Genomic DNA, 21,485 nt, shown 5'->3' with positions numbered 1-21,485 from the left:
GCGAGGGTGAGGTTATAGGTGGAGTTCACTGGGTTCAGGGAACATTCTGAGGCCTCATCAAAGAACGCACGTAAAGAAAGCACCCGGACAGGTCACTAGTACTTATAACACACACTAAAGGAAGGAGGAGGAGCCTGAACTGTGCGTTTAGAGCTGCAAACCATGTCCAATTGTAAATATTTTCTGAGAGGTGCACATTTAAAAAAAAAATTTTTTGAACTTGTCGGTAGGAAGTTTGGGAGATAATCACATCAACACTTTCTCACAGCCTTAGAAAAACTAAAGATGCTGGATTTAAGACACAGGTGCTAGTTTATTTTCATTTTTATTTTTTATTAATTGTTTTTCAATAAAGGGACAAAATGGGTGTGTGAACAGGATTATGCAGACATCTGCCAGAAAACACAGACAGTGGTATTCCCAATACAACTGAACAGAGACCCCAAACAAGTACAACGGAAATCAAAGAGCTTGGTTTGTCCAATGACCATCGGCCACCTTTACAAAAAGAAAAAAATAAAATAAAATAATATTAGAATCAAAACAAAAAAAGTAAAAATAAACAAGAAACCAAAAGGACTCCATTCCATGTCTCTGTTTTGAACAGAGCATTTTAGGTAATAATAAATAGTAACTCCCATTGTAAAAGATAAAGTTCAAGTTCAAGTTACAACAAACAGCTCTCAGAACAGGAATAGAAAAGGCTAATAACAAAATATTCCGCATTGCCATTTACAAAAAAGTCTCAACTCAAGCAGGCTTCTCATCCCCCTGGTCATTTTTAAATATGCTTTGCATATGAAAGTATATTTACCCAATCTAAATATAAAGCACCATTTCGTATTTGGCAATGAAAAAGAAAACTGCAAAACATTTAATTTCTTTTAAAATGTATTTAACACTTTTTTTTAAATCCATGTACTGCATATGAAGTTGTTTTTTTTTTCTTTTGTCGTTTTTCCTCTCTTCTTGATGTTGGAATGTCGTCAGGTGGGAGAGGTGAGAGGGAGACAGAAGCACACAACAGAACCGAACAGGCCGACGTCAGCTTTCGTTACTGCATACGAGAATGGCAGCGGGGGGTTGTTGGGGCTGGGGGGGTTTGTTGGGGGGGGGGATATGTACAACCACCTCTGTGGACAGGAAACAGAGCAGCGGCCATCTGATGGCCCGCCACGCCTCCCAATGCCACATACTTTAGCTGCGTTTTTTTTTTTTTTTTTTTTTCTTATGGGATTTTTTTTTCCATTTTATTTCTTTAAACATACAAATAATTCGCACTATATTATCCTGCCAAATTAAAAAAATATACTGTGGCAGCTTGGGATTTTTTTTCCACTACCAAAAAGAAGGTATGGTAAATACCTTATAGACAAGCAACAGTTAAAAATACGAGCCTCAATATAAATACTATAGTGCCTACTCTAAGTGAACATTGAATTCAAATACAATTCTAGAAATACAGAAAAAGTAGACCATAAATGTGTTTAAGCATAGGAATTGACATGAGTGTGCATTTTCCTATATTTTTAAGTTCTTTATTATATATTCATATATAATCTTAATCCTTTCCCCGATGCAAATTGTATTTCAACCTGAAGAGCTGTGAAGAGTCAAGGCAAGAAAAAAAAAATCAAATCAAATCAAATCAAATGAACAAACATCACAGAGTTTTTACTTTTTCATTTTTTGTGTCATTTCATATATAGCGTGAACGGAGTCTTGAACACCACCAAGATGCTTAGGAAAAGAGGACGACGACAAAACTTAAATACAGCTTCCCTCTAAAAGATACCCAAGTGTCATCTGCAAAAATGTTTATTTTCATACCGATAATTTAAGTTTTTTTGTTTTTTTTTTCCACATGGACTGATTCTGTTTGAGCAACATGATTTGAGCGCCCGGTGTCCCTAAATTATTTTGCAGTATTTTATCAGCGATGATAAAACGCAGCTCGGCTTCAGTTTGGGATCATGTTGGAGAAGTGGTTATATCAGTAACTCGCTAAGCTTTTAAGTTAAAGACCTTTGCTGGCGTGAGTGAATTTCCCTCCCCAGGCTAAGTGCTGGAGTTTCCAAGGGTAACAAACTGACAAATGGTCAAAGGTGAAATGGCAAAGCCACAGAGGTGAAGGGCCATGAGGCCAGAGTTGCTGGCAACTGACTCTGTTTGTCATCTTTAACTGCTCGTGACGGTGGGACCCCCGTGTTCTGCCGGCGTTAGAATGAGGTTTTCCCCTTCAGCGTAAAACTTGTAAACTGGGAAAACTGAAACAGTGCACTTCATGTCCTATGAATGACAACCCAGCTGTTTTGACTCAACCCATGTACCGACTTTTAATAGGTGTGGGACAACGCAAGGAAAATGGTGGTACTTATACCAGGTAGAATGGCTAGAACTTGAATATGGACGGCATGGATGGTGTTTGTAGTAGAAAAACTCTCCTTTTGGGTTAAAAACTGAAAAAAGTGCCCTGCATCAGCCTATGCATACGGATTGATACTGGATTTTGTTTTTCCAAAAGCCCTAAAGAACAAATATATTTTTTGCAGTTATTCTTTTTCTTTGAGCCATTGCTGATGCCTCTTTTTTTGATACTAGAAATGTAACATGAAACACATTGATCCACATGATATCAAAAACAGCACAAAGGAGCTTTTTGCATGTCAAATATCAATATTTTATCTATTTTTTTTAGGATGTGTTGACTGGCTCTCGGGGTCTTCAGTCCTTTACTGTCAATAAAAACCAGCTGAAGTAACTTTGGACTACTGTCCTGGTCATCTCTTGTGGGAGCTGGGTATGGCTTCAGGGTTAGGGCTTGGCTCAACAATTATGAATATAACCCACGGAGGTACAATGGAATACTGCTGATCATACACTTAACTATTTTATAAATGATTTCAAGGTCATAGACAAATTTCCACAGTCAGTAGAAAACCACAAAGCGACTTGCTTGAGCTAGGTTGTGTCCTTTGATCTCAGTAGGTTTGAGATGGCAGTCGGAGCAAATCAGAGGCAGTCTTTTTCCACATCTCACAGCTAAATCAAATATGTCTGAATACCTTTTTAGGGGCTCCAGAACATCAGCAAAAAATTACAAGAAATATTCAAAGCTTTATTTTTTTGCTGGTGGGTGAGGATTTTAGGGGATTGAGGTAATGAATCTCTGCTGTATGCGATGTATGACGCGGTGGAGCCCTGACGTAACATGTGTGCGCCCAAACAAATGTGGTGCACATGCCTGCTCGGTCACATATTCTCTGTGTCGAGAAGAGAATAAGAGCGAGCGAGTTTTTGTGCGAGGCCAACCGAGAAGACGGAAAATAGCTTGTGTGCCAGTGAAAAATGTCTTCTTTTCTTGGAATAAATGCGATGGGGAAGGAGTTTATTTGCCAATTGGTCACTCAGTTGAAAGTATAAATCAAAGCTGAATATGTAAAATAAAACTAAGCATTAGCATAGGTGATGTTCCCAACCGCCGCCTGCCAGTGTGAAGGGAGCACTGAAACTAATAAATAAAATTGGGATATCCCCAACCGAAATCCAAATATGTACCTAACAGAGGAATATTTGTGCATTCAGGTCCAACCTTAGTAAATAGTGAGCTTACAAAACCCTGACTTAGTTGTCTTTAAATGTGACAGGGTGTCATACGATAGTCTTTCTAAAGATTTTTCGTCTAATTTATAATCATACCAATACACACTCAAGAAGGTAGTGATGGAAGAGAAAGGGGAGAGTGGCCAAACATGAGCAAATCCCGTGACAGTGTTGTTTGTTACAGAACCTTAACGTCCAAGCCTATGGAGGTTCCTCCTAGCAAAAAGTTCCTTTGTGCCGCTTTAAGTAGCTTCCAGCTCTGTGTAGCTTTCTGTCTGTGTAGCGTGTAATTATTTCAATGCTCTCTAATAAAGTTGGCTTCACTTGGAGCTCATATATTACTATATGCATTGTTCCACTTACTGACACTTTGAAGCAGCGTTGTAGGTTTGTGCAGATACATGACGCATGTGAGCTATGCGCCGTGCCCCTCAAGTTCAGGATTGTACATTACAGATTACCTTTGTCTCAAAAAGTACCTCCCTATCAGAAACAAAATTACAAATAATTCAGATATACACAATACTGCTTGTACCATGCTTGAAATCCACATATCAGAGATAGCCTACTGAACAAAAAACAGGTAGCTAAATGATTATTCTGATCTTTCATCATGAGTTGTCACAGTCCCTCTGAGCAGTCAGGTGCTTGATGCAAGGACCTTTCCTGGGCAGTTTAAACCTTTTAGCTTAAGCTAGTGCGACTCCAAACTCATACCAGATAAGATTATGGCCAATGCAGTCTTGAGATATCAAAGGCACTCTTTCTCATTCCACCAAATGATAGTGCAAAGGACATTTTTAGCACACTTTTGTCTTTTTGAAAGAAATTTGAAGGCTGTTGTCACTTTCAGTTTAATCATCAAGCCAATGCATGTTTTTTTTCTTGTTTTTTTTTTTAACCCTGTGTGAACATGGAATCTTTTAGAAAGATTGGGATAAGTGCATTTCCAGGGTTGGAAGAAGAGCGTCAAGTAAAAGACTGTTCACTTTCCATGTTACGAAACAAAGCTGTACATGATATGTGTCACAGAATGTATGCAGCATGGATGTATCTTTCTTGTCTTTTCTCTTTTTAAAGAATAAAAAGAAAAAAAAAATAAACAAGAGAAAAACAGCAACACATTTACTCAACAACTAACCAACCAGGGACAAGTTCTTTTCTTTTTTTTTTTTCCTTTTTTATGTTTTGGTAAGCAAAAACATACTATGCATGCTGACTAATTCTTAAAAATGGAAAAGGAGAACTCAAAAAATAAAATAGTACACAACATGTAAATTATTGCACAAGAGAAAGGCTCGAAGTTTTGCGTCAATGCAAGAGTATTGCCCCGATACAGATCATGCATTCAATGGATAATGGTAACAGGGTGTGCTGGTGCAGAGCACATGGTCTTAAGCTTTCACCAGGCTGGTGAAAGTGGAGTGTTGGGATAGGGGCAAATCTACAAGGGGCTGGGAATAAACAGGGGACTGATGCGAACATAGCTGCAGGGGAAAGGTCCCATTGTTCGGCCTTCTACTCTGACTTTATTTCGGTACTCAAAGGACGGTCACTGTGCCATTTTTTCATGTGTTTCTCCAAGGTGCTGTAGACACTGAAGGGCATCTGACATATTTCACACTTGTACACGTCTTTGCCCACCTGACCGTGGGTCTTCATGTGGCGAGTAAGTTTGGAGCTCTGGGCACATGCATAATTGCACAGCTCACACTTGTACGGTCTCTCTCCAGTGTGACTGCGCCGGTGCACTGTCAGGTTACTGCAGTTTTTGAACACCTTCCCACAATACTCACAAGTGTCACTCCTACGTCCGTCCTTGGAGCTTGGCCGTCCAGGCCCCCCAAGGTGTGGTGTGCTGCCCCCACTGCCCGTACCACTACGGCCCGACATCCCACCGTCCAGTTCCCCTGGAGGGGTTGAGAAACGCAGGCTGCCGTTCTCTGAAGAATGCTCGGATGAAGATGCAAAGGGCGATTGTCTCGAATCCCCGAAGTTCAGAAAAGGGTCCTTGAGTTGTCGAGAGGCGGCATAGCCAGCCAGCCACTGGGAGTAGACGTTCTCCGTGTTAGGGATTGTAGGGGTGGGAAGGTCAAATTCTTTTTCCAGCTTTATGCGTTTAGAGAAAGGACTGAGTGGACTGGGGCTACCCAGAAGCAGTTTCTTGGAGAGGCCAACAGCGGCAGATTCATTAGGAGATGCTCCTCGACCATTGACTGTTGAAATAGAGCATTCCTCCCCGCGTTCTCTTTCCAGCACAGAGTCTCGATCGCAAATCTCACGACCGTGGTGATGGTCTCGGTTAAGATGGTGGTGCAGGTGGTTCTCCTGGGCCATCGCATTTCGTTTGTGTGCATTGAGGGCTTCACTGAAGTGCTGCATGCTAGCAGCCAGACCCATCCCCTGCATCACCTCAGGCAGTGAGCGAGGCATCGACCCCTCATCAACTACTCCTCCCAGTCGACTTCCAATTCCAGAGTTGTTTTCATGCTGCCGTGCTGCTTCAAGGTTCAGTCCAAAGTGATAACTGTTGTTGTTTCTCCTGGAGGTCCTCTCCCCATTCTGCACATCCTCCTCCTCTACTTCTTCCTCCTCTTCTTCCTCCTCCTCTTCTTCCTCCTCTTCCTCTTCCTCCTCTTCTTCCTCTTCCTCTTCCTCCTCCCCATTTTCACGTATCATGCGGTTATTCTCACTTTTCAGCTTGGCCACCACTGACTTAAGTGCATTGCTTGCGCTGCCCATGTGCTCGCTGGTGCCGGGCTCTGGGGATGAGGTTGCTGATAGACCATCTTCTGACTTGCCTGTATTGGGTGAGGATTTGTGCATGTGTGTTTTCATGTGACGTTTCAGTTTACTGGCTTGTGTACATGCATGATCACACAAGTGACATTTGTACGGCTTCTCTCCCGTGTGGCTGCGCCGGTGCACTATTAAATTACTCTGGAACTTGAAGGCCTTGCCGCAAAACTCGCAACACTTTGATTTCAACTGGGTGGTGGAGGAGGGTGTTGCCCCTGCCGAGGGGAGAGGGGTTGTAGGATTGGTCTGAGAGCCCACTGGTGACTCCATGGAGCCTGAAAGAGGTGGTGGAGTGGCAAGATATGGAGGTTTGCTGCCCCCTGCACCTCCGGTGCCTCCGTTTCCTCCCGTCTGGAATGGCTGGAGTAAGCGCTGCATGGGGCTTGGCCGGCTGGGCGATAGCGGGGGAGTGGACCCTGAGGTGTTGCCTGCCAGTTCGCGTAGCCTCCTTGAGAAGTCCATTGTTGGAGGTGGGTCCAGAGGCAGAGGAGGATTGAGGCGCAGCACCCTGTCAAAGGCACTCGGGTGGTGGGCTGCCAGCGCCAGCTCCTCTGGACTCAGGTGGTGGGGATCCAGGTGGTTCCTTGGAGGGGGACTGAAGAGGGGAGGTGTTGGAGGGAAACGCTGATGATGCCCCCCGCCCACAGCTCCAACAGAGCCCATACCGCCAATTGGTCCGATGCTGTCTCTTCCACCTGAGCCTGAGCCAGGGATGCGGAGGAGGTTGAAGGGGCTTGCATCTGGAGGCAAATGGAGCCCGTGAAGGGGAGGCTGAGAGGGGCAGTCAGCGCCGCCGCCAAGGGAGGAGGGCCCACCCATGCGTGGTGTGAGAGGACTGCCGTGGTCACTTTCCAGGTAAATGCGGAAGCCGTGGGTGTTCTGAGCGTGCTGCAGCAGGAACCAGGCGCTGCCATATGCCTGCTTACAGGTAGTGCAGGTGTAGGTGGTTGGCTCCTCCTTACCTGTTGTGAAAGAAAGAAAAAAGATGTATTTAAAATTTGAAAGGAGAAATCTCAAACAGAATTTAAAGCATCTGTTTCTAATTGCTGTATAAAGCAGCCAGCAATAGTGTCTTATGAGCAGAAGAGTCTGAATTTCTTTTAAGACTTCTAAAATGCTGTAACAGTGCTCAGTTAGACACATTAACGCAGTGCAGTGTACAGAATGAAATACATGAAGAGCAACTTTGTTCAATTCAGCTGAAGCAATCCTTATTTGAACCTCTGGCTTAACTGTTACAGCTCTTAAAAGTAGATGGCACATGGTGTTGAGGGCTTCGCAGATACAACAGCAGCTCTTATTGAGGTCATGCCCCATATGAGTAGCATGTGAGAAGTGGTGTGTGTGTGTGTATGTGTGTGTGTGCATGTGTGTGTGTGTGTGTGCGTGTGTGTGCGTGTATGTCTTTTTCTCCCAGACTGCTCTGGGACATAATTTTTCCCTTTAGACTGACTCTAAGTCCTCCATTGTCAGCAGGAGAACAAAGAAGCTGGACCATCCCAGCGGACGAGCACTTCCCACTGATCTGCCAAAACAGAGGCTCGTTGACAAATTCACACACACACTCAAACCCACAGGAGGGGCAACAGGGTAGAAATCTTTCAACCTTTAAATGACTAAATATGTTTTCTTTAAGTACAGATTGAACTGCAGGAAAATCTCATGGACTCACACAAAGAAGAAAATGATATTCCGTTTTTGAAGGTCTCAAACTGCAGATCCCCATCCAGAATTTAGCGTTATGCAAGATATTAATGTACACTGTAAACAAGTCATGTTCTCCTATTATCTGCCCACGATCATACCAGTGTCTCTCAAGCCACAAAATACAGACATGCATTCATCCAAACAGTAAAACAGTAGGAGTATGAAAACATTTAGGCTCCAACTAGAAAATAAAAAATACTTTTTCCTCATCAGTCATCACTCATCGTTTCCCCCGATGAAGCATTTAAAACAATAAATGCCTATGAATGGCCTGAGCGATGAAGACCTGTGGAGGGACCCGCAATGCGCGTGTAATCATCGGAGGACTGAATGGACGGCCATCCGCTCATTTACGAGATTAGATAACAAACAAACCCGTGTCTCTGTAAACCGCAGTGCCCTTGGGGAAGCAAGTGGGAAAAGACTGTTTAAAGGAATATTCCAGCGATAAATGAACCCGAGTTCTATGATGGTTCATAGAGTGCAAACTTGTATTTAGGGGGAAAATAATATGACTTTGAGCAGTTTTGAGTGGAATATGCAGCATCACAGATTAACTGTTAATCCAACAGTCAAGTAGGAACGTCAAAAACAATTGCTATTTTATTTAAGCCTCGAACAAGACTCAATAATTTCAGTCCACTTAAGTGATATTATGGATAGGTTACCCGCAAACAATCCAAGGTAATTCTAACTATATATATATATATATATATATATATATATATATATATATATATATAGATAGATAGATAGATAGATAGATAGATAGATAGATAGATAGATAGATAGATAGATAGATAGACATTTAACCAAAAATGGATAAAAGGATCTTACAGCTGCATATTATTGAGAAACAACCAACCATTTATAGAATAACTGCAAAATTCCTAAAAATATGTCACAGATAATAATCTGAACTAGGAGCAAATGGATGTTGTTCCATGTTGTAAATATTGATGCTAATTATCCCTGATGATTTTTTGTTAAAAGCTATTTTGCTATATCGTGTCCTGAACAATAAATTGCAAAAACATCCAATTTATATGTAAAAGGTTTGGGTGGGTTGCATAAATACACGCAAAACTGAGCGATATCACCAGCTATTTACTGGGAGGACAAACATGACAAATTAACAGTGGTACTAAAAGGATGTCATGGTTTACATGGATGCCGTAATTTACCTCCAACAGTCAGACAGGGAGTCAAAGAGGTCGGAGTGAACAAAACAACCAAAATATCTATCAAAGAGACGTGTTTTTGTGCGTGCATGCATGTTATAAAAGAAACGGAACGTCCTTCATGCTATGAGAGAAGTACTCAGTGACCGACATTTCCCAAAAAATTGCAAAGACATACTTTGTTATTCTCAAAGAGGAAAAATGAAGTTTGAAGGATCACAGTTTCGTCATAAACTGGATGCGGATGTGTAAGATTGGGTGACTGGTGAAAGATTGCCCTCTCTCTCATTTCCTCTCTCCTTTTTTCTACACACAAACACACTTAACCGCAAGACCGGCGTTTGGAATGGCGACTAAATTAGAGATCATTAAAATTGGCACAAATTACCACTAATTGTGTGCACCTGCAAAGGATCTAACCTGTGACTCTCATCTGCAGCATCGCGACTGGGATGCCTCTATTTGTTTATTCATCTTTTTCCCTCGGGTTGATCTGTTCTGTTCCAGGACACGGGCGGTATTGACAACAACACTGCTGTTTTTCCACTTTGGCTGAATCAGGAGAAACGGACGGTCCTGAAACGACAACCAATTTATCCAACGTGCCCTTTCTTCTAATGACTCTGTGGCTCAGGGTTTGCCTTTTTTTCCTTTTTTTTTTGCTTTAAACTGAGCAGTCACATCTTAAATAGTTCATTTTTAATATTGACGTTGAGATGGAGAAGCACAGTGGCTTGGTCACTGCTCACAGCAAGAGATTTCTGGATTGAATCCTGGCAGGGGCCTTCCCATGTGCAGTTTGCACATTCTCCCTGTGCCTGCATGGAATAAGTGGGTACAGATAATCTATGGACGGACTCAAAGATGCTTGTCTGAATTATATTCACTCAAACCTTGCACCCACACCTTGCTTAAAACACTGAAAACTGAAAATTTCAATATCAAAAGTTGCCCAGTTTTCTTTTTTTTGTGATCAAATGTTTTTATTTATATTTCATTTTTTTATTATAAAGGGTGGCATCCACAATGATGTCAAACAAACATTATACGCATATTTTCACCCCCTTCCAAACCCACCCCTCAGACCTAAGCATTCGATAAAAACAATTAATATTTAATAATAAGGAAAACAGAAAACAATAAAACCCTAACCCTAACCCAATAAAAAAAGGACAATATACAAAAAAAAGACAAAACATAATAATATCAAAAACTGGACAAGGATAGCTGCAACAAGGTAGTGTATATCAATTTTAAATACATCTTTCAAGTTTGGCTTTAATTTGATCTGCTGCCATATGCCAAAATAAAATATTTTGTTGTTTTGCATTATGGATTCAGGCTGTAGATTTAGTTTAGTTCAGTTTATTTTGCACATAAAACAGAACAGTAAAAACAAAGGTCAAATGAAGCATTGTGCAGGAGAGGTGGAAGCCAAAAAGGCTTATGAAAAGGCTAAAAAAATATTAATAGATATTTCCAGATAGATAATATCAAGAAAAGTCAAATACCAAAGGGAGATGTTAAGCGTGTGTGGTGGTTTCCATCTTACTGCAATTATCTTTTTTGCTGCTGTTAGGCCAGCAAGCAAGATTCGTTTATGACATAGTGAAGCGTTAATTGTGGATAAATTATTTAAAATAAGTGTTTGAGGGTCAGTTTTCTTTTAAGAACGTGCCAGTGACATTAAAGGAGGCATCTCATAACTTCTCTTTTAACCCTGATATGTCCTGAGGGGGGAATGAAATGTATGTGACATGTTTTTGGTCATAAAACCCCAGAGGTCAAATACAGCGGTTCCCTCTCAGTTCAGCTTTGTTCACAAGAGCCGTTTTTAGGGGGTGGAGTCAGACACGTGACTCGTCTCCACCCTCCACTACTGTGTCCACTCCTCTCTACTGTAGGATGTGCCTCTTTCAAAACTGAGGTTAAAGCTTTTAACGTCCCTCTTCTAAGGTACAAAAAAAAAAAATTAAGCAAGTTGTAAAAATTGGAGGAAAAAAGTGTACTCTGATGTCATACTAGTTTGTAATGTCATAGTAACCAGCAAATCTGAACGCTCATGGATGACAACTTGGGTTCCTCTAACCAGATGACATAGTCGTGTTACACTAATACACCGACCCAACTTTTATACTCAGACTAAATGCATCGGACCTGACTTCTGCATTTAATTCCAATCTACACAGTAGTTTCCTAAGATAAACTGTAAGTACACAGATATGAATATAATAAACGGTTATCATTTAGTACAAAAAAAGAAACGACAGTGCACCACCGTTCAAATTCTAAGTAAACGGATTCAAACTAAAATGAATCACATACATTTTAAAACACTGATAGACAATCTGAACATCTATCTATTCATCATACATCAGCAACACATTTAAAGTGAACAGACTGAATTAAGGACTAGTTTAATTTTCCAGCAACCAATCCATATATTTTCCTCATTATCGGACCGATAGCCAATCGTGATATTGGATCGTGCATCCCATGTTCAGACACCCGAACACACGTGCTTAAGCACATGAATATTCCTTTTTCTTCATATCTCCCTTTAAAAATTTTCAGCCTGTCCTCTACTTCCAGAGAGCTTTTTAGGAGGAACACTCAGTAAGATACATGCCTAACGCTGTGGTGCTAAATATATAAATATGAAGTGATTCATGCACGAAAAGGGAAGAACCGAAGGAGTGAAGGGGTCATTGCGGCTACATCTGCACTGAGTTTAGGTTTTTTGTGCTTTGCTCTGGATTTGACTTCATCAAAGTCACCTGGGAAAGTAGTATCACTTGAAACAGGATGTTTTAACATGTACTGCAGCTTCATGCTGACAACACTTATATACGCTCAAAGAACATTTGTGCTTGCAGAAGGTGTGGACAACATATTAAGAATATCAAGCACACGGCCCAGTAGTGTAACTCTTGAGCTGATCCGTTCATCTATGACAAGTAGCTGAGACTTGTCTGTATGCTGATTGAAACTGTAAGGTTAATGGATTTTAGAGTAGGCGACCACTCCACTCTGTCTCCCCGTAATATACTCCCATCAGCCACTTCATTAGGCAAACTCTCCACCACTCCAAGGTAGAAAAATGAAGTGAGAAGGCGGAATGGAGACCGGGGGATGAAGACGAATAGAGTCAAAGGAAAGGAAGGGGATGAGAAAGAAGGAGTCTCTCTGGTTGAAGTTTGGGTAGAGGTGACAAATACCTCCAGTAACTTTAAAGTTTGAGTACGGCAGGTATACCGATGGAGATGAGGCGGCTCCCCTAACCCTAACCCTAGTCCTAACCCTAGTCCTAACCCTAGTCCTAACCCTAGCCCTAACCCTAACCCTAGCCCTAACCCTAACCCTAACCCTAGCCGTATCCCTAACCCTAGCCCTAACCCTAGCCCTAACCCTAACCCTAGCCCTAACCCTAACCCTAGCCCTAACCCTAGCCCTAACCCTAACCCTAGCCCTAACCCTAACCCTAGCCCTAACCCTAGCCCTAACCCTAACCCAGCTGGAGGAAAAGAAGGAGAGGAGTTGGGGATGGATGACGTCATCCATTTTTATTTTATTTTTATCTGGGATAAATGTCAAAACCAAGCAACAACAGGTGAGGGTGTAGAGGACACACTGTTACACTCAGTAGCGGCCATTCTACAGTGACAAGCACAGGCATTAGGTCCTATTAAGTCAAGGGTATTGCCTGGACACTTACGTGGTGCTAGATGGGAGAAGAAGGCTGAGAGCCAGGGTGGCTTCTGTTTCACAACTCAAGCCAGAAAGATTTCCTGGCTCTTTCATTCCTCTCGAAAGGAAATGTAGCACTCTGACCCAATAGCTGTCCAAATGGCAGAAATAAAGCCAGTGGAGAGGCGCACCGTAAATCTAGCAAAACAGATTTTTTGTTGCTGCCAAAATTCCCTGGAAGCCCCACAAATTTTGAACGCATCCTCAGCGACATTAAGGTTTCAGTATTTTAGCAGCCTGTTAACTCACCAGTGTTGTTCCAAATAAAAGACAACTTCGACAGCAGCAGCAGAGTTTATACTACTCACTAAACAGTTTATCAGTCACCCCGATCTACATGCACGACGCCGGCCAGAAACGCATACCTGCGGAGGGAAAATGCAATCCCTAAAAAGATCTTTAATGCTAGAAGCTTACAGACGTGCTCTGTTCGAGCCTTATCTGTGTTTTTCTGTGTCTGTGGAGTCTGTGACTGCTCACATTCCTGAAAATCCAAAACGTATAGACGGCCCACTTGGAACCTTGGAACCTTCAGCCGGCATTGACTGTCTGTTCCTCAGCCTGTCCTGTAAATTAGCTGGATTGTTACCATTATTCCTGTCCAACCAGCTGGGGGACGAGAACGGACGCCAAGGTCTGGGACACCAGCTAGGACAGTCCTGCAACTATCGCGCTGGCTTTACATCAATCATATCCGCCGTTTTTTATTCCTCCTGGTGACTTTCTCTTCTTTTCCATCTTCTTTTCATGCCTCCTTTACAGCCCTCCCTCCACACTCTCTCCCCCTCACTTTCCACCCACTAGTCCTCTGGAGGTGTCCTTGGCTGGGCCCACCTCTGGGTGAGATGATAGTAATTGAGGTAATGGAACATCGCTAAAACAGGATTAGGTACGCAGACTGGGAGTGAGGGACAATGCCCCTTAACGCAATTTGGGATTTTTATCTGAGCCGCAGGCTTTCAGGATCCGCTGCGTTTATTTACATGTGAGCGTCGCTGCTCAGCCATGATCACCCCGTGCTGGACCTTAATGCCGTGCGTGGGCATGTAACAAGAACGTTAGTTAGTTTACAGGGAAAAAAAAGAAAAGAAAAGGTGCTTGTTAGCAAAGAAAAAAAGAACATACATAATAGAGGACTGTGCTAAAGCCTAACATTAAATAAATAAATGCTGAATTTTAGACTTATTATTATTATCATCATCAAATTAACACACTGACACAGCAGAAATAAAACTCACCATCTTTTTTTTATGAATAAAGTACAATTTTCAGTCATCTAAGAGAATTTCTTATGTATGACTTTATTATACAGGACTGTCTCAGAAAATTAGAATATTGTGATTTTCTGTAATGCAATTACAAAAACCAAAATGTCATACATTCTGGATTCATTACAAATAAACTGAAATATTGCAAGCCTTTTATTATTTTAATATTGCTGATCATGGCTTACAGCTTAATAAAAACTCAAATATCATATCTCAAAAAATTAGAATATTCTTGGAATCTTAATCGTAACTGTAAACCATAATCAGCAATATTAAAATAATAAAAGGCTTGCAATATTTCAGTTGATTTGTAATGAATCCAGAATGTTTTTAATTGCATTACAGAAAATAAAGAACTTTATCACAATATTCTAATTTTCTGAGACAGTCCTGTATAACCCAACAGAGTCTATTCTATTTAATTTTGTACTATTTTATTTTATACTTATTTTATATACTTTTTTACTTCAATTTTCTGAAGGAAAACACCAGTCCATGCTGCTTTAATTTCGTTGTATGCCTCGTATAATGACAATAAAAAGTCTGAAGTCTGAACATTTACATCAAATGAATGAGAAGTTAAACTGATGTTTATTAATCAGTCCTTCAAACCGAAAGAGGAAAGAATCAGTAATAATAATAGTAATACACGTTAAACGGTGCGTGCATGTACTAATAATGGGCAAAAGTGGGGAAACAATAGCAGTTCAGCTATAGCATTTGCGTGGTTTTGGGTCTGTTTATCTTCGTCTTCACAGTTCTTTTATCACCCTCCACATGCATTTTCAGTGACACATATAACTGCTGATCAGCACACAGATACTCACTCGTCTCATGACTCCCACTATACATATGTACTGTAACTGATATACCACTCTGCTTTAATAAGAACTCCTTTGTGACACTGGGAACAAACTGTACCAGAGAAAATGATTTTTGAAAGGCTTCAGCAGGACAGTATTGACTCCTCTGTCCTGAAGTCTTCCTCTGTCCTCCACCCATCATGCACCATTAAAGTGCAACATTTGTGGCTTGCTGCTTCTTACTGATTCCTAATACTTTCCAAAAGCATTTAGCCGTATCACTGCCGTCATGTTACCCTAATAATGGCTCTTTTTTAATTTGTTTTTAATTCATCAATATCCAAACGGCATGTTCTAATTCAAAGACCACTGGGCTCGTCAGAGAAACCGCTGCAAAACCATGTGGGTTAAACTTAAAAACACAGGCTGGTGGAGCTGGAAGCAGGATGACGACAAAGATAAGAGCGTCGTTGGCATCTGTGCAGGATTGTCACTAGGTTTTGATTTCATCGCTCTCGGTTAAATCCCCTGTTCAACTCCACGTATGGCCCAGACTGGAAGGTATCGGCATTATCTTCCTCTCATGCAGTTATTTTCCCTGGATGCCCGAGCTTTGTCACCGACTGAACAGCAAACAATTGGAATGCAAACAGAGGCAGCTGGTGTCCTGTCGGCTCACCGAGGAGACCGATGCACCGGGGTTGACAACATGACTGAAAATGCTCTAAAAGGGGGGACTCTATTAGGAGGGAAATCAGCCTCCATTACTGGATTGATCAAAGCACCTTCCTCAAACAACTGCTGTTTTCAGAAAAGCACGGCTGTCCCGATAGAAAGACATAATGGGATGGACATGCAACAACAACCACCTCGCCACATCCCCCCGAGCAGTGGAAATGTGTTCCTCATCGTGCAGTCACAGGACTTTCCCCCCCTGACCGACGGAGCTGCTTCTCCGGGCCTTCATTAAGTGTGTTGTATTTGTGTTTGCATGCAGGTCAGAGAGGTCTTTCATACTTTGATTTCAACTCTTTTTTTTCGAAACAGCAGTGGAGACATGACCCACAGGTTACCAGGAAGGTTGATATTGATTTGTTTGGACTGCATCTCTAAGCCATGTTCAGGAATATTCTCAGAAAAGGTGGTTCTCAGTTGTAACGTGTAAAATCAAGAGAAGAAGGAGGAGTAACTAATGCTAGACTGATGGTAGATTGATAAAGGAGGATGAGCCACAATGGATCTGACTCTTTTTCAGACGAGTCTGATTTGAAAGTCGTCACATGTAAGGAATGGACAAATTTTTTGCCTCCAGACACTTTGGCATGATTCTGGGAGTCGTTCCAAGTCCTTTGAAGATTATTAAAACCTTTAGTTGCACCAGGACCAGCGAGCTGTTCAAACAATCCTTTTTTTTTTTCTCGGCAAAGAAAAACCACCTGTTGATAAGTTAGTATCCTTAAATGTGTGCTGGTATCCCACTGCTTCGTTTTAAGCATATTTTTCCTCGTCCATGCTTGTGCTCAGTTTCTTTCATCGAGCGTTTGTTTTCAGGATGTTTTCCTGATCTTTGTTGAATCAATGACTTCACAATATGTTTCCTTAAACTGGACGACATTCATAACCTTCATCGCGACTCAAACCTCTCTGGGTCTGTTAGATCTGAAATCTTCTCTTTCTCTGTGTGCGCTGTGAGCACCGTGTTTGGTCCCACACAGTACTGGAGTTTTTGTTTATTTGATTGGAAATAAAAAAAAGTGTGAAATAAAAACAGTCAAAATCATCCCCCCTGTAAATCTTTCATCCCCCTTTCCATCCCTTATGTCACACATCAATGAATGTGGTTTTACTGCTATTTCAACATTTAGAGTCATCATCAGAAAAATAACTTATTTGACAATTTTCACCTGTTTCAAGTAACTTTTTAATTGAAATACGTAGAAAAATCTGCCAGTGGGACAAGATTTATCTTCTTATTAAAAGCAAAAAAATCTTGTTCCACTAGCAGATTTTTCTACTTATTTCAAGTGAAAATCTACTTGAAACAGGTGAAAATTGTTGTTTTTTCCAGTGATGAGTCTTGTTTTAAGTGTAATGACATTTTTTTAACTAGAAATAAGACACATATTCTTGTTAAGATTTTGAGTTTTTGCAGTGATCCATGTTACTTATCCTGTGAAGGACAGAGTCATATTGATAAGTTCAGAAAAGTGTTTTTTATTGTTGTGTTTTGATGTATTTGATGTAAGCCCAGTGGATATTTAAAGCTTACAGAAGGCTGCATTTAACTGCTGCTATGTCATTCCTGCAGTATTTCTGCAGGTGTTTTGGTCACTGCTATTATTTTTTAATATATTATATTATTTGTAATCAGCACAAATTATCTGTCCCCATATGATAAAATCCACCACCCCCCCTGATCGTTTTTTACAACTCGAGTACTGGTCCCACTGTCCATCTGCTCCTCGGCCACTGTGCTTTTATAGATATCAGATACATCACTGCCAGTGACGCAGCAAGTGAAACTACTGGATGTCTGAGATGGACCGACCCAACATGGGGCTACATGAAGAGAATGAAGAGAAAGTTGTTTTATTTATTGCTTAATCAACCATTCATCTCTTAAACTGACACATTAAAAACTGACAAGTGTGTTTCTTACAGTCTAAGTCCACTTGGAGCCTTTGAAAGTCAGAAAGCATGACACGGGACATCAACGTTAGCACAATGTCTGTACTGTTTCGTTTGTGTAAGAGGTTCAAAATGTTCCTCTGCAGTCGGAGCTGTCGTTCAGTTTGAGGGTAAAGTATTCAGCGAGTGTGGACATGTGGACAGGAATGACGCAAACAACAAATAATCTGTTCAGAAGTTCAGGGCGGTCACTACGCCAGAGCCGTCTGCCTGCCTTCATGCGCTTTTCACGCCTAAGGCAGGGATGTTTGACCAATAAGAGGCACACTACAGAAAAAAGACTTGAACCGCACTGGAAAAGGTTTACAAATGTATGGAGTGATTCGGACCACCAGGAACAAAGTGAGGTGCGAGATGTGTTTAAACACAACCCCGACTGTTCAGTCTCTGTACGACGGCGTGAAAGCTTTACAAAAACAGACAAAAACGCTGAGACTGTAGAGACTGAAAAAAAAAACAGCTTTTTATCTTCAAAAGAAAGCAGTTCAGTCAGTTATGAAGTTGTCAGATTTTAAAGATCTTTAATCTACGGAACATCAGAAATACTGTCACCAATAAGAGAAGAAACTAAAAAAAAACAACCCGTAGCCCGACTTAAAAAAAAGCTCTAAAACAACTTCTCAAAGACACATCTCCAGGAGGAAAGAAGTCGACCGCATTTTCACTTCCAAAGACAACAATGAATTATTGATCCGGTCTGATTACATGCTGCGCACGTGCGTGCACGTGCACGAGAATGTGTGTCAGTGTGATGCTGCTGAGCGGCCACACACACTTCAGGCTGGCGATCAAAAATATCAATACCGTCTGTCCCTGTGTGTGTGTGTGAGTGTGTTTGTGTGATATATCAATATCGTGTGTGTGTTTGGACACCTGCTGCGTTACAGACTGCGCTGTTTGCAAGTCTCACCAGTGTGTGTGTGTGTGTGCGTGCGTGTGTGTGTCCGTCCGTTGCGGCCATGTGACAGTTTCCTTTTCTCTCTCTTTGTGGCACACAAGCACACCGACAGACACACACACACACACACACACACACACACACACACACACACACACACACACACACACACACACACACACACACTGCAACGTCTCTTGTAAAGTCTGTTCTAATGACACAGCTCGGGCTCTTAAACTGTGTTTATAAATGTAATTAAACGGATTGGCCTTTATAGCAGCATCCAAGCACACTGTAACTATGAGTGAGTGTGTGTGTGTGTGTGAGTGTGTGTGTGTGTGTGTGTCCATTCGGAGGGCCAGCAGCCATGATGGCAGGGACAGCCTCCACTTAACCCTGAACCGCGATGGTGAAATTACAGAGCATCCAAATTACAGCATTTATGTGAACAGAGAGAGGAAACTTGGTCCTGGCACGCACACACACACACACACACACACACACACACACTCACGCACACACGGTGCAACGCTGTGACTCAGCATGTGGACAGATTAGAACTTTTTTCAACTTCTAATCTGCTGCAATATTCTGATCTCCACCAGCTAGCGTGTGTTTCTGCATTAAATCTATAATTTACAGCTTTTACTGGAGTCGATATTCAAAGCTCGTTTTGATCATTCCTTGGCATAAATACTTGCTCAAGTTGTTGCAGTTACAGTCTGACAGGAAGGTGTACGGCAGAAACTCAGTGCCGTAGCCAAGCAGGACGGCGCGCTGAAGCCTGACGGAGGCTGTATCTGACCAGAACAGCTCAAACATCAGCCACGGAGCGGCATAATAGCAGGATGACTTATGTGCAAAGCTGCAGGCGTGTTGGAGCACGATTTAGACTGGGGTAATGTGGGGGCAGGTGAGTGTGAGTGCACCTTTAGCCCTTGTTCAGACTGGCACTGGCCCACACACTCTTATCACCCTGAGCAGTTCCAAAGCAGCGGGAGAACCTGCGACCTGCGCTGTGCGAAGGACAACATCGCAGCTGGAAGCAGCACGTCTGCCACTAAACCCTCCAGCTAGAGCATTGGTAGAGTCTCGCCGGTCTCATCTGGAGCTCTCACTGCTCAGTCCAAGCAGGAGAATGACATGCTGCATAAAAGGTGACATAAAGGGTGTGTTCACACCTGTCCCGTTTGGAGCAGTTGTTCCGAAACAGGGAGCGTTTGCCCCTAAAGATCCGTTCGTTTGGTATATGTCAGGGGTGTCCAAAGTCTGTCCTCCAGGGCCGGTGTCCTGCAGGTTTTAGATGTCTCCCTGCTTCAGCACACCGTGATAAAAGTAGCTGTGTCACCAACAGAGTTGTCCAGACCTTGATGGCAAGCTGGTGACGACCATTAATTTGAATCAGGTGTGTTGAAGCAAGGAGACATCTAAAACCTGCAGGACACCGGCCCTCAAACACGGATGTGGGACAAAACAAGCGAGCCCAGATCTCCTAGGAGAGGTGGTCTCGGCTCGCTTCCATTCCAAACCTGGAGCGGTTCGTTTGCAGTGAGAACATAATCCACACTCAACTCAACCACGACTCAACTCACAACTATAGTTCATTTTCCCGGGGTACAGAAGAGGAAACTCCTTCCGCGTTCATTTCTGTCCAATGAGAAAACAGTTGCGCATGGCATTTGTTAACAGCTTTGAACCGCTACGGACGGTTGCCTTGTGAACACAAACGCCACAAATGAAAAACGAAACAACTGTATCGATTTAGCCCCTGAATCGGAACAAAACAAACGGGCCACAGGTGTGAAAGCACCCAAAGGGTCTGAATGGGTCCATGTCCAATCTAGCGACTGGCCCACCGGGTTAATCTGTTAACATGCACTGTCCTACCAAGATAACTGAATTGCGAAAACACGCAGCGTCCATCCATTCACCTGCTACACCTGCTTTACCCTGGACAGCAGTGGAGCCAAAGCGGTGGAGTCACACGGCGGCGTTGTTGAGAATTCAGTCAGAACATACAATAAACGGTGTTTAAGTGGCTTTACAACAACATGAAACTGTAAACAAGCATTCAAAATGGGAATTAAAGCTCAGAATGAATCTTTCAACTGAGAAATATCAATCTTTTTGTCTGCAGTTCAAAGGTGTGGGTACGGTGAGCTCGCAAAATTGACAAATCAGGAAAGATGATTCGATTTTTTTGAAGCACACACTCCCATGCTCAGGAATCATACTGTATATGGAGTGCATGTGTGAGCATATGTGAATGACTGAAGGAGAAGGGCTTTGAAGAGCACCATTAGAGCCTAAAACAAGGTTATAGTGCACAGAGTATGCCACTTCCCAACCTCTTTCTGTTAATCTTCTGTGCCTCTAGAGTAGCTGTGGACCAGTTTAAATACAAAAGGCTGTGTAAAGTTGGGACTGACAGTAACAGGTACGGTTGCCAACTCCCTGAAAAATAAATAAGGGACACCTCATCGTCAGGGCCGGCTGACCCGACTGCCTTCACCTTTCCTGGCGTGGGTAATTTTTTTAGCCCCTTTTTTTGTGAGTGAAACGATTTTTTAACTATTTGACTCAAACCTGAATTAAATTAGATGCACATTTGTGAATGCCATGAACACATGGAGAACTAATTATTATCCAGCAATTCACAAAATGAACTGAGTAAAATAAGTATCTTTCTTAAACAGAAACCTGTCCTGCTTAACTTAAAATTGTATAAATTAATATAAAACAATAGAAAGAAAGAAGAACATCCATTCTGTAATATTGCACATTTTTAGTG

The 21,485-nt window shown here is 42.0% G+C and overlaps 1 protein-coding gene across 1 annotated transcript in view; it reads right to left on the bottom strand.

The window, feature by feature from the left end:
* Nucleotides 1-346: 346 nt before the first annotated feature.
* The window catches only part of bcl11aa (BCL11 transcription factor A a), a 71,260-nt gene continuing 50,121 nt past the window's right edge, over nucleotides 347-21,485 (bottom strand). The window contains exon 3 of the mRNA XM_061744855.1: nucleotides 347-7,364. Coding sequence (XP_061600839.1) covers nucleotides 5,122-7,364 — 2,243 coding nt within the window. The 3' untranslated portion in view covers nucleotides 347-5,121. The remainder of the gene's footprint in view (nucleotides 7,365-21,485) is intronic.

Source organism: Cololabis saira, chromosome 17, assembly GCF_033807715.1.
Source record: "Cololabis saira isolate AMF1-May2022 chromosome 17, fColSai1.1, whole genome shotgun sequence".
NCBI classification, from domain to species: Eukaryota; Metazoa; Chordata; class Actinopteri; order Beloniformes; family Belonidae; genus Cololabis; species Cololabis saira.
Note: the sequence above shows the minus strand (reverse complement) of the source record. Positions and strands in the feature narration are given on the sequence as shown.